This window comes from Lissotriton helveticus, chromosome 8 (genome assembly GCF_964261635.1).
Source record: "Lissotriton helveticus chromosome 8, aLisHel1.1, whole genome shotgun sequence".
In the NCBI taxonomy this organism is placed as follows: domain Eukaryota; kingdom Metazoa; phylum Chordata; class Amphibia; order Caudata; family Salamandridae; genus Lissotriton; species Lissotriton helveticus.
In genome coordinates this window covers 467,514,151-467,528,848 of record NC_136069.1, presented here as the reverse complement: position 1 = coordinate 467,528,848, position 14,698 = coordinate 467,514,151, and the positions used below count along the sequence as shown (strand labels likewise).

General features: G+C 40.7%; 1 protein-coding gene across 6 annotated transcripts in view; it reads left to right on the top strand.

The window, feature by feature from the left end:
• The window catches only part of RCBTB1 (RCC1 and BTB domain containing protein 1), a 255,543-nt gene that overhangs the window by 157,980 nt on the left and 82,865 nt on the right, over nucleotides 1–14,698 (top strand). For all 6 annotated transcript variants that reach the window (XM_078657360.1, XM_078657364.1, XM_078657359.1 and 3 more), the window contains one exon: nucleotides 7,516–7,642. In XM_078657360.1, the coding sequence (XP_078513486.1) occupies nucleotides 7,516–7,642 (127 nt within the window). The remainder of the gene's footprint in view (nucleotides 1–7,515; nucleotides 7,643–14,698) is intronic.

Below are 14,698 nucleotides of genomic sequence, written 5' to 3'. Positions count from 1 at the left end.
TCCAGAGTTTTTAACTACACGCCACACTTTATTGAAACCAATGTTCAGGTTGAATGGTGTTTCCTCCTGCGTTGAGGTGCTGGAATTTTGTCTGACTACCACTGTTTCCATGTAGTTGGCACATTTTGGGAAATTTGTCAACACAATCTTTACTGCAGTCAGGCAGCGAAGGACCTGATTGTGTTGGCGACTGACACTGCTGCAGAATCAATATTTTAAAGTCCTATTTATTTATTTTTGTATAGTCCTTTTCTATTTTCTGACTGGTGTTCATATGTTCCTAAACTGATTTTATTCTCATGTTTTAGTGATTTATTTGGACTAATTGTATCAATTTTAATTGACACAAATAAACATATTAATTCATTTGCTCACTGTTGTAGTGCATGATCCATCTTGGAGAAAATAATGAGCACAGATCAATATGCTTCCATTAAATAAGCCACTGTTGTGTGTACAGATGATTTAAAAAGTGCCAGACCTTGTTTTGGCATGATCATTTCCAAGCTTTATTTTGACATGGGCGCAGTGAGAGTGAAAGTTTAACTTGGTAATCCTGGAGCTATTTCATGGACACATTCTACTGTAGTGTTTCTTAACCTTTTGACTTCTGTGGGACCCCACTTTATCATTACAGGAACCTGAGAACCCCCACTGAATCATTATTGGAATACGAGGGCCCCTACATGATTTAAACCACACAACTCCACAAAAATACAGAAACACGCATTCATCAAAGAAGTACAAAAATGATGAAATATTTTATTTAGACTAGAAACAAATCAAACTTTTAATAGGAAGGTTGTAGCTTTTCTAAATTCAATTGAGGTCTGTGTTGTCCATACTACATCTTGTTTGATGCACTTGCACTGCACTCACTAATCAATCTGAGGATACTAACTTAATTTTTAGTCTCCAATTTCAAATTCCTTCACATTTCCAGAATGCTTTACATTTTCAACTGTACATTTTGTATCTTTAATATATAAACTCTATTAGTCTGTTATTATTATTCAATTTTCTAATCAGATGCGACCCCATGAGTAGGCTTCGTGGACTCCCAGGGGTCCCTGGACTACAGGTGAAGATCCACTTTTCTACTGCATTATGCAGGCTTAGAACAGGCCCATGCACGAATTGTAGTGTATAAAGCATATGCTAAACACAGAGCAGTATCTGCTTCTTCATGTTTCTTAGCTGCACTGTGTGCAGCTCATACAATTACTTGTAGATTTAATGACTTAATGTATTTGCTGTAGTTGGCACAGTTGCAGAAATACTGGTGCATGGACCTTTTATTTGCCTGTGCATGATTACTGAAGATGTACATGATATGGCCCTTGTCTCTGGGATGAGGGAATGCTACTCTTAAAGGCATGCTGTTTAGATCATCACAATGTAAAACTAACAAGCATTGGGATAGCCAATAGGTCTCGCTTTTGGAACCTTATAAGTAATTACCTATGCAGCACAATACCCTTTGTGCAACATCATCAACTGTTGCATGGGTAAACATTTCTAGGGTCCCAAAAGCGAGACCTATTGGCTATGCCAATGCTTGTTTGAATTGCCCACTATTGCCAAAAATTGATCAACAATAAAGTCTATAGTACCTGCAATTTGCATAGTGCCTGTCAATAACAAATGCTGCCAAAAGTCCTCTGTGTTACTTCAGTTTGCCCATCTGCAGCTATTCTACATGCCGTTGGGGACTGGACATTCTCAAGGACTGTTCCAGAATACAGCCTCCTCCCAACCTAAATGCCAGTCGTTTTTTTTTTTTTTCTTAAAGCAGTACGAGATATTTTGATTTTTGTTGCCTTTGAGAAAGTTGTGCAAAGTGTCACAACACCTTCACAATTTGGAGTATGTTTTTATTGAGAACTGTCACGACCTAACATGCAAATTAAATGGAGTCCTTAAGAAGCCTGATACTAGGACATTCAAAGTTAGTTTACTCGCTCCTTGCAAATAAGAAATAATTATGTATCTTTGGCACAGATCCAGAGATCAAGGTCTAAGTTGACCCTAGAGTGAAATTTTGGACCAACGGTTAATGATTTAACAGACACATAATGACTACTAATTCAAGGCACGATTGACGTCGGTTGAAAATGTGCACCTAGATTTCAGGCTCACGCTTAATGAGTGAGACTTTCAGGACAGCCGATGATAACCATGTTTAATGCAAGACAGAGAGGAGACACTTATGGTTGCCAGACGTTTACTTCTGAATCATGAGTAGTGATGAGTCACACTCTGGTACACTGAGAAGCCTAGAAAGTGTACAATATTGGACCAAAGGGAGGAACACTTTAAAAGATTGAGTCATGGGGGCGACCAGCTGGAATAACTTCTGGTTAGACCTCCATCAACGAGGGTCTTGCACAGTCTATTCCTGGGTCCCAGTTCCTTCTTGGAGCAGTAAGGGGCAACCGTGAGGTATTTCAGACAAAATTTCTCAGTACCTGCAGTACCTACCGTGAAGCATGTGCAGATTGTGCCACTTTGTAAGGAGACCATTAGGAAAAATGTAAAATTTGCAGAGAATGCTGTATCCTCGTGCGACCCCCACCGGGAGCCTTCCATCTGAATTAATTCCACTAACTTCTCTCAAGAGATATACCTTAAAACCTTATTTTTTGATGAATTGTGAACAGAATGCTGCATTTTTGTATGGCAGAGGATCACACGCGATGTCACCATTGACCATTCAATAACAAAAAAGCAATGTTCCTTAGGCAAATGATTTAGACTTGACTTCACAGTTAAAGAGTTGTCACTATAGTGAACATGAATTATATAATGTTCAAGAGAGATACAAACAGTATATCAATTGCTTTTATTCGATCATATTCATCTCAAATCATAAGAATATGTATAGACATCATATATCAATCCACTTTCGGCAACAGAACGGTATACTGTTTACACAGTTTCTCAGAATATACAGTACCATATGACACTTTTGTAATGAATATGGATAGTATTCACATATCTTCCATATATACAATAATTTTGCAAAACTATATACAAAATTACAATTCAGTCAATGCTGATACTATTTGCAAAGAAGTGTCGCGTCGACGTTTCGGTCTCATACAGTACAATATAGCGAGACCATCATCAGGACATGTGTTGCACCATGGACCTATAGTAAAACAATGTACATAGAATCATAACTCTGTCTGTAAATACTCTTGAAAACAAAGTCTAGATTGCCTGCCCACACCAAACCAAATAGTGAACATATGAATAAGTAAATAAATAAAGAGTGCCAACATTATGTGCCAAGAGACAAAAATGTCCTATTTACAATTATATATATACATGGTGGCCATGTCCCAAAACGACATCCACCCACACCTGTAGTGCCACCGTGAGAAAAAACAAATCAGGAAAAATACTCACAGAAAACCAATGGAGGTATCTCTAATCCTATTAGGAATAGAACGGAACCCCAGTAAGTCTAAAAAATGTCCGAATTAGCTATAACAAACGTACATAGCAGTAGCCACAGAATTGTGTAAGTCCGGCTACCTCAGAGATGACAATAGAATAACAAACTCAACAAAATCATACCTTTAATTTATTTGAGTTTTGGATCAGAGTCCAATCGTATCAAGAAAACAGTAACAAAAAATTGGCATCTCATCCAAAAGATTGAACCCCAATTACCACTACCACGGTTTGCATTCAAAAGGGCATGCACTCTAAGGGATCACTTAGTAAAAGCCTACAGAGAACCAACTGTAAATACCATTCAAAACATTCTGGGGCCTGGCACCTATAGTGGGACATTATCCCTGTGGTTCATGTGTTGCATGCCAAACAACGACAATAACCAAGACCTGTTGTATAAATGGAAAAAACTGGACCATGAGAAACCACACAAACTGTCTAACAAACAATGTCATATACTGCATCAAATGTCCGTATGCCCTGTATTATATAGGCAAAACTACCCAAGAGGTAAGGAAGAGAATCACACAACATCAGTCAAGAATAAGATGTAAAATTGAAACAGCACCTTTGGTTGAACACTATTTACACAAACAACACTCTCCGTGTGAGATGCATTGGTTTGTTTTGGAAAGTGTTAAAGAGTCAAAACGTAGATGTGATATTGAACGCCTGCTCACACAAAAAGAAAACAGGTGGATTTGGTCAGCTAACACTGTGGCCAAGGGACTAAACTCTTTTGTTGAATGGCAAGTCTTGGCAACTCTTAGTTGAATTTCTGCTATGCATCATTAGTCTAGCAGTTATATGTGCTGTGCTGTGCTCTTTTGCTATATGGCTAGTCTCTTCGCTGAGGTTCTGGCATGTATCATTGGTCTAGCAGATATACGTGCTGTTCATTCCTTGTGCTAACTTATGGTATTTGTTTTTTTCAAAAATATATATACATTTTTTTTTATGGCTCGTAGTACTTTCTCAATGCAGATAACCTGTTGTCGTCTAGGTCTTTTATAAACAGTGACCTGCTGACTGCTTGCCTGACCCCTAACAGTAACTCTATGCGGAGTCAGGCACTATCCGCTGACCCAATATGGCCGCCAAGACGCTGCACGTCTAATCACGTGATCGCGAGCTTGAGCTTTGTATGCCGGGTAAACGCTGTAATCTGATCGCGTTTCCCTGACAGTTGCTGGCAAACGAGTGGCGATTTACTGGCACACAAGTAAGTCCTGCCCCGTTTATCTTTTATTTTATTTTATTTTGGATAATTTTTTTTTCTCTAGTTTGAGCCGCTCTGACCAGTGCCTCATTATTCCTCGTGGTTCTGTCTCCGTACAGATACGACGGAGCCAACTGAATTGCTTTATGAATTGTCCCTGAACTTAGCGCTCAACTCAAATAAATTAAAGGTACGATTTTGTTGTTTGTTATTCTATTGTCATCTCTGAGGTAGCTGGACTTACACAATTCTGTGGGTTATGATTCTATGTACATTGTTTTACTATAGGTCCATAGTGCAACACATGTCCTGATGATGGTCTCGCTATATTGTACTGTATGAGACTGAAACGTCGACGCAGCAACACTTCTTTGTAAATAGTATCAGCATTGACTGAATTGTAATTTTGTATATAGTTTTGCAAAATTATTGTATATATGGAAGATATGTGAATACTATCCATATTCATTACAAAAGTGTCATATGGTACTGTATATTCTGAGAAACTGTGTAAACAGTATACCGTTCTGTTGCCGAAAGGGGATTGATATATGATGTCTATACATATTCTTATGATTTGAGATGAATATGATCGAATAAAAGCAATTGATATACTGTTTGTATCTCTCTTGAACATTATATAATTCATGTTCACTATAGTGACAACTCTTTAACTGTGAAGTCAAGTCTAAATAATTTGCCTAAGGAACATTGCTTTTTTGTTATTGAATATACCCAGTTCCTTGGGAATATTGGGTTGCCCTATTGAATTTTGCTACCATTGACCATTCAGCCTATCCTCGACCAGTGTTCAAAATCAAAATGGCTCACTCTGCTGGAAGATTTTTTCGCAAAGAACGACGCACAACTAGATCATTCAAGTTTTACGTTTGGACAACAAAACATCCGTCAGCAGAACTAACGTCCTCTCTGCAGAAACGAGACGCCTTCCAGCTGTAATGAAGCACACACTCACGGACCACCTGGAAGACCTGGCAGCCGTGTGAACAGTTATTGACTCTGTTTACTAGAGCTCGTGGCAGTTTTTCAACGGGCGCGTGCACTGACAGGAGGAACTACAGAGGCTTAGCAGAATTACTTATTCTTGTGATATCGAGTTGACAAGGACATTGAATACATCTTTAACGCGAACGGCTTTAGAAATAAATGCACACAGAATGTATGTTCATGCTTATTGTATATTACGTTACTTTATTTTTCTACGGTGGCAGAAAACGACAAAACCTGCTTGTCTGAGGAAGGCAAAGCAAGTCAGTGTGCAGTGAATGGATAAAACACAAAATCGTCATGTGAAATTGAAATATGCAAATGGTGGGAGGGAAAACATATAGAGACCCCCATAGGAAAATACCAGCCAACGAAGTACACCTGAAAATAGAATCCGAGCTGAGGGCAGGACAGGGGAACCAAAAGCTGCCCTTACAACAAGCATTGGCCGCGCGGCCATAAAAGTAAAGGCCGTGAAAGCGAAAGTGTTTGCGGGGGAAGCACGCGAGTGGTGCGCGCGCAGCAGTAATCACGTCATATGGTGCCTCTGCTGCGCGCGCCCGTGCACATGCACTGCAAGCTGTAGCCGGCTGTAGCATTTTTTGGGTAGCATTTTTTGAAGCCCTTGTTACTTAAGGTCTGGCAAGACCAGCGCAAGCGCTGGGTCAAGAGAGACCTAAATACGGGAGTGTTGGGTACATCGCTTTATGGGAGGACATTAATTCTTAATTATTGCCACGGTCCTATTACCTGAGGTTTTAGAAATCAAAGCTCTGTCCCACTCTCCATGAAAAAGGATGACTTCGTGGTAGTGCCTCTTGTACATAACTGGGGTCCTCCTCAGAGTTCCATTGAGAACCTGTTGGTCATTAAACTGCAATGTGTGGTGAACAGTGAGCTGTAGCCGTAAGAGGTGAGCCATGCTCCCAAAGCAGAAGTGGACGTTTACCCAGTGAATCCATGCTGTCCATGGACCATGAAGGCTCTGAAAAGGCGATATGAAGTGGCTTACCAAGGGAACATTCATCACAGCTTAGATGTTAAGACTGCACATATACTGCTTTGACACCAGGGTGTACCAAAGCAGTAAAATTGCAGCAAAATGTGGTGTTTTCCAGTTTGTACTGTAACGTAAACATTCCCTTCAGTGGTGTTTCATCAGTTATAATTGTTTTTAATTGAAATCCAGACACCCTAGTTATATTAGGCCCAGTTTATTTTTGATTCGTTTCAAAATACCAACATTGAGAGGCCATCATTTTAGTGAGAACAGTTCAGGAATTCACTTTTGATTTTCCATATTTTTACACAAGGCTTATATAATTTCCTGGACTCCCCTCACTTTCATAACAAAGGTTTTATCCAATACTGAGAACTACCAAGAAATGTTTCTTTGAACGTTGCCCCTTCTACCACCGATTTTGCTACCTGTTATCCAGATCACTATGCAAGTGTATTTGCTACTTTAAAGAAAACCACACCACAGTGCCCATTAATATATCCAGCAAGCTTATAATCTGACAGGTCAGGTACCACTACTGGAATCTAGACTATTAAACAGTACTCAGATGTGGTTTGTACTGGAGGTGTATGACCCATTAAAATAACCTATTCGTTTTTGTTTGCAAGGCCTCGTCCCACAATTTTCTAAAGTATATTACCTGGTTAGAAAAAGATGTGTGACAATGTTATGCTTGTGAACATTAAAGCTGTGCTGAAACCTGAACACAGATACTTTAAGAATCAAACACACTCCTTTTACTGTTATAAAGAAATAATGGCCTAGATTGACAGCTTGTTCACAGTAGTATCTTCTCTTTTATTAGAACATGAAGACTTCCTAACCGTTGCAGAGTCTATGAAAAAAGAATTTGACAGCATAGAAACTGCAGACCTGAAGTTTCGAGTGGATGGAAAGTACATACATGTCCATAAAGCTGTTCTAAAAATTAGGTAATCTGATCATGGCGTCAACGTGGCATTATTGTACCGTGCAAATAAGTTTTCATGCTTATGAGGTTGATAAATCTGACATAATACATACTTGTTAAGTTTGCAGTTTCGATTTTTATAATTATGGTATTTTGCCTATGTGTGGTTTTTGACTTTCAACAAGCTGGGCCCATAATAATCTATGGGAAGTGATTTTTCTGTCCTACAGGACCTACTCAAAATGTGATACATGCTTGCCTACACCATTTGAAAGACTGTTGAAATGATAAGCTAGCTTCACATTGAGAACTAGAGAAGTTATTCAAATAAAGTAGTTCAGACTAGTGATTAGCCCCTCATATTGTGTTATGCTAGATAATCTCTCCTCTGACCAGGAATAGGGATGTGCAGTGCAACATCTGTTCTGCTAGTTTTGGATTAAACTATGAAACATTGTGATGAAGGCTGGTATAAAAAAAGAGATGGGCTTTAAATTTGAACTCGTTTTCTGACTGATAACCGCATTTTTACAAACCATACTGTTATTGTAAATAGATATTAGATTTTTTCCCACCACATATATTTAGATTTGGTATGTGTGGTATTTGAAAATGCATGTGTACAAAGAAAAGGCAAAAATCGCAAGGCACCAGCTTATATTATTGTGCAAAATTGAGCCCTCCCTCTCTCCTGTGAATTTCTCAGTAATATAGTCCAGGCCCTCCTTGTTACAACTGACCCAGTATCCTACTTACTGGCCTTTTTATTTATTTTTAACCGATTCCAGCTTTTATTCACTTTTGTTCATGCAGTAGCATAAATATCACAATCCGAAAAAAGCCTGTGCAATTCTCCCAGGTCTTCTCCCTCTCACTGCCACAGTCTGTCTCGGTGTTCTATAAGCTGCTCATCTTGAGTAAACCTGACTACTTTGCCTCTAAACCCAGCATACCCAGAGATGCCAGAACCACAAGTAGCACTTCACTGGGGAGGCTGGAAATCCCAAGAACTCACAAAGATCGCACATACCAACAGGCTTTCTCTGCCTATGGGTTGTCAATCTTGTACAATTTACCGCTTGCATTTCAGACTTGCTTCTTCTCTGGGCAAACCTAGAATTGGTCTCTATGATGCTTTGCTTTTGAATCCATCTGCATTTTTACTCACTTATTGTCCTTGGTGCACAAGTAATTGTATTGTCTCATGTTGGCCATTCCCTTTTCAGCCTGTTTTTTATTGACTTTTCAGATAAAATGTATTGGCAAAAATTGCCCAGTGCGTAGCGTAAGCCCCCTTTATGCAGGTCTTAAAGCTTCATTTTACATAGATTATTTACCGGTTTAACTGTCCTAAACAGTGGAGATCTTCCTCTGGCTCGAATAGATGTACGTTAGGGGGTGTATGTGTCTTTCTCCTCCATGTAATAAAATAAAATGAAAAAGATGTAAGAGTGCGAAACATTCACCCTTGGCTATCATGGCACACACCAATGGTCACATCAGGTGTGGGCTAATGATACATAGTTATAAGATTCTTATATAACTGTATAACTAGCCTCCTATCAATCCAGACCTGGGGAACTGCATTATTTGTGTTATTTTCTGCTAAGCTGTGAGGAAATTACAGGGGAAACCAAGGGAAATGAATCAGGAGGAAGATGTCACACGTACAGTTACATGTCCATGCATAAGTTATATGAGGCAAACGTTCAACAAGCATGTACAGACCCTGTCCCCCCAGAGGGGAATCTGGGCAGTGGGAAAACATCCTCTGATGTCCGCACCTGTTTGAAGAGGCGAGGATGATGAAATTGGCATGTGTGTGGGATAGGTCTGGCTGGTATTGTGTATGTCTAAGGCCATTGATGTGCTCTCCAGAAGTTCTAAGGATGTATTTGATCACTAGTACTGCTTCTATGAGTACCTGGGTTATCCACACTTTAAGGAGGTCTATCATCATTTTTAACCACCTGGGAGAAAGCAACAGATACCTTGTCGTTTGCCCGAGGTATAGGGAATTTCCTAGGACCCCTGGCTTCTTTGTATAATCAAACAACAAGGAGGGGGACGGGTGGCCTGTTTCCCACTCAAGACGGAGTGGGGAGGTCCAGCATAAAGGAGACCTTAAAGAACGTACTGCAAAAGTGGGATTATGCTGTTCCTCTATTAAAGGTGCTGGTTGGAGTCACAAGTGACTTGGTCCCACTATACCCTAAAGAGGGCAAAGGTGGGGATCCATATGTTGGATCATAATGCCCTCACACACCCTTTCAGGTGTCATGCTTCATCATCTGGGCTGCTCCTCGTTGGGTCGGCGGAGCAATACCCAAGGGGCTCCCTAAAAAGGGGCTCTTTGTCGGGTATGGGGCCAGGACTGTGCGAACGCAGTGTAGTGATATAAAATAGGTCTGGGAGTACCTAGAAGGGCAAATTTTACTCTGTGGTCTCCTGTCCTAATTAAAAACAGTGTACAAGGCACTCGCCCGAGGGATTTCCTGGCGTGGTGGTGTCCTTGTTAGAACATGTGGGTCAACATGTTTCTCGCTATCGGTTCAATAACCCTGCGATTCATCAGGACCTTGGAAAAAAGCTATCTGCAATTGTGGTAAGTGGCATACGTAACTGCGCACCCAGGTAATATCTATTACCTAAAATTACCTTTAAACCTGCCTGGATCTACCCAAGAGTTATGTCCCCCAGGCTTCAATAGTGCCCGGTGGATTCACGCACAAGGCATTGCTCTTGTGTGTGATGAAGGTTGCCACGTTATGCATGCGCCCCTTGACCTGCCCAATCCACCGGGTCCGGGAGGTTAATAGAGGAACCCCACTTTTGCAGTAACATCTTTGTGTAATGCCATACTTTCGCTGGTAGCAAATTGTGGAACAGCATTACACCACTGGTTTGTGGAAGTGCCTGAGCAGGCCCTCCAATTTATGGCAATAGTGTGTTTAGTCAGTATGAGTAGGAGTTCCTGCAAACTTCATTTTAGCCATACCTCTTTCGGTGCGAGGAGCCAAGCCCAGTGTATAGTTCTCCAGAGTGATATAATGACATGTTCCTACTATTTTATCTTAGTGTGTACTTCCAACCTGCCAGAATTACTGTGAGGCCTTCCCATATCTTGTTGGCAAAGTCTGTTTGTTTTGTGTGATATCGGTAGCCTTATGACTTGGCTGTGAGATGCATTTTATTAAGCACTTTCGGAGGCATGTGAGCCCTGTGCAGTTGGATATATTGAAGTCTTTTATTTTGAGATACTTTCTGGCAGTTTTTTTAAGACTTTTTCTCATTCGTTTTCCATGGAAAGGTCTGCCGAGATCAACTTTCCATTCGTCCTTTAATTTGTGTAAGGGTGCACCTTCAATACTAATTAGGACCCTGTATAGCCGGATAATTAGTTTCCTATCACAGCCCATCATAAAGATGACTTCTATTTATTCATGGGTTAAGGGCTCAGTTTCTGAAATTCCTGCAATGAGTGCATACCCACAGCTATGGCTTTATGCCATAAGAATTTACCCAGTAAAAGGCCAAACCACTCCATTAAAGATGCAGATACCATTAGTGCTCTGTTTTATACTGTATCTAACCCCATCTGCCCTATCACCTCAGTTGTCTGCTACTCTGGAGCCCCAAATGTGCCATTATACTGTTCAATGGGACCTAGCAGGCGAAAGGTACTTTGTCATGAGTTCTGTGTAGGGCCTGCCAGTAGCAATGGAAGTCCACTAGTTCCAGTCACAACATAGAACCTGGGGTTTGACATTGGGGAGTAGCCCTCCCTTTAATAAAACTGTCAAGTGGGTAGGATAGCCCTGCCTTATTCCCCTCCTGACATCATATTGTGCAAAAATCACATCCCCTGTACGTCCCATGGCCAAGCCTCTATTTCAACCCGCTTCCACAAATATGTACCTGGTCAGAATCAAAGACCTTCCCATTTGAATCTTCTGTCTATTCCTTCCTTTAAGAAGAAGCATTGGGTGGCTCCAGTTTCTCAGCACGTACTCCTTGTATCTGGAATACTCTACCTTCCGATATCAGGTTTGCTTCTTATTTTTCCAAATGTAGGAAAGTCTTGAAGGCTCAGCTCTTCAGGGTGGCTTTTGATTGATCTGTTAGAGAGCATAACTAGGATATTGCTTCCGTAGCTATAGCGCCAAGAGACCTTATGGGGGATGTGCACTCTATAAGTACTCAGTAACATAAGCTTAACGTAACTGGGGATGTGTACAACACCAAGAGCCACTTGCAGAAGCCAGTCCCTAAGCAATCTCTCTTGAGGGTCAAATTCCTTTTCCATATCAACTGTTAATACTGGGGCTCATTGCCATTCAGGGAGGACCTATTTTGAGAACGGTCTATAGTCAAGTGAAGGAACTGGAGTTACAAACCCGTGGGTATGAAAGGTATTGGTAAAATGTGTGATGATGTAGCCCAACAATACAGAGACTAACCACCCAATTGATAAATAAACGATTCATTTTATTATTTATAAATTGTATATATATTTAATCTTTTTTTTGGCACTTGCTTTTCTTGTTTTCTTATGGTTCTTATAAAGCTAATTTACAGTTCATGTACAAAAATTATATAGTTAAAATCACAAAACCAATGAACAGTTGGCGATAGACATGGCAGATGACGGAGGCAATGCGGTAGGTTGAGTAACTACGCGCGTTTCGGCTTGGCAGCCTTCCTCAGGTGACCGTCTATTGCAAGAGAATAAAGTATCCAGGCCATTCAACGAAAGAAAGAAAATATATAAAAGCCGCCAGTCATCAAAGACTAAATGTACTGATTAAGCTGATGATATATCGAAGCGGGCATGATGGACGGTGCCCCAACGTCAGGAACTGATAATGATGATTCCTTAAAATGAGTCCTGTCTTTACAGCGTATGTGCGATCATATTCGATTATATGGGCACAGAATTTGATGAAAAGAGTTGCGATTTAGTGGTTTTCCGTTTGAAGCAGTAGAAATCTTCTAATCTGAATATGGCGGCGGGTTGATGGCCGAGAGCCGGGAAAGGGATGATATTTCAGAAATTATGTCTTCCTTGATATAGAAAGCAGTCTCAGGGTACGGCTCTCGGTAACAAACGAAACACTGCGAAGGTACCGGTGTTTAGTAGATGCCTGGGTTAGACCCCATATCAACTGTTAATACTGGGGCTCATGGCCATTCAGGGAGGACCACCTCATAATTGAAAAATTGAAATGAAAAATTGCATTTGTATAGCGCATAACTACCCTGAGGCCTCGCAGCGCTAATTTTGAATAGACTGTGTATTTTGGGAGGTACTACCCCCATGCATGAATCTCTTTTGATCTCCTGTATTAGTGTTGGCATATGCAGCAACAAAATTTGGGCCAACAGTTTCCCCCAAGTTTCCATTCCACTTTCTGTATAGATATTGGATGGTATCACAAGATCTCCACTGGGTTTTTACCATGCTTCAAGGGATATTATTAAAGCTTCACCAACTGTGGGGGCTAAGTGTCCCAGCTTTGCAATACAATAGAGGCAACCTCGGAAACAGTCGATCCGTAAAAGTGGCACACAATTCTTGAGGGAGGCCATCTGTACCATGCACTTTATCACGAGCTACAATAAATATATCTATGGCATGGTCACAAATTGCAGGATACAAGAGAAAGGAAATTGTTTCTTGAAGAAAGCTGTGGTTGAAGGAAGACAAAGAACAAAGTCACATTTATCAGTAAACATGCAACAACCATAAAATAAAGCCCAATTATAAAATGAAGAGAGAAGTAGAGAGCACCAGTAGATAGAAACCAGACAGGCTTGTAACACAGCATCAAAGTAGCACGAGGATACTCTAGGTAGATGCAACAGGAGAAGAGAGTAGAAAAGTTGCATACAAAATCTATGTTGGCTCTTAAAGCTGTTTTCAAGGGAATCCACAAAATAGTTTTTTAGCATGATGTGTGGAGTTTTGGGTTGCTTGTACTGAAAGCAAGTATGGAGGTATAAAGCAAGATGTCTCAAATTTGAGTTCCAAACAAGGCCATCCTGGCTTGAACCGGTCTTAAAATTGAAGCCATTTTCTTTGGTTGTCCTGCTAGAAGTTTGTTGCAGCAGAGAATGTTTTGTGACTGTTGCATGGTTGATTGTGACTCTGTTTTTTCCGATAAACATAATTCAATGAATCTTACTGCAATGTAATATTGACTAGACTTTAGGGTGATGTTCTGTGGTTATCACTGAGTTTATTGTTTCACCTAAGTATTTCACGCCGTTCACGATGGGCAACACTATCAGTAGTGGTCTGTATTTCAGTGTGTGGCTTGTGCCTACTTAAACTTACTGTCATTTCAGATTTGAGGAAGTTGTGTATAATTCCCATAGAGGTGTAAATTCTGCCCTTTGTGAGCCTGCTGGCTGGATAGTCTTGTCACATAGATATTAAACAGTGCTAGTGTGTATGTCAAACTCTGGGGTGTACAGCCACTGGTGATATGTCCTGCCTTGTTGTAGTTCTATCTAGGACCCTAAATTCGATAGTCCTGACTTATGCCCTTATGTGGTTATAATCAATAATATCCTTATAAAGGCATAAGAATCATATCCATATTTAGTCATAGCCCATGCTGTCCAAATTAAGCAAGGCTACTTCCCCAGGCAAGTACAACGAGTTCTGTAAACAAACCAAACCTCCAGCAACCTGGGAATTCCCCATTGCTTTTGTTTTGATTTCGTCCTAGAACTCCTGTGAGCACTCTAAGAACGGCCAGTTCTTTGTGACATCTTTATTGACGTCTTATGTCCAACCTTCCGTCAAAACCCGGCACCTTTCGGGTATAAATATACCAATGCTGCCTTAAGCAAACACACGGTGGTGGTTTTGGAGCAGAGCAGCTATCTACTTGCCCGAGAGCCCAGCTGATGCGAGAGCCCACGGACGCTGCCCCTCCTCTTTGACGCACTGAGAGAGACGCTGTCTTTTCTCCTGCCGAGAAATCCAGCTCCGGTGTTTCCAGATACCTTCGCGGGTTACTGGGATATCGAGTCCTGAGAGAGAGATACAAGACCTCCTGCTTTCTATTAA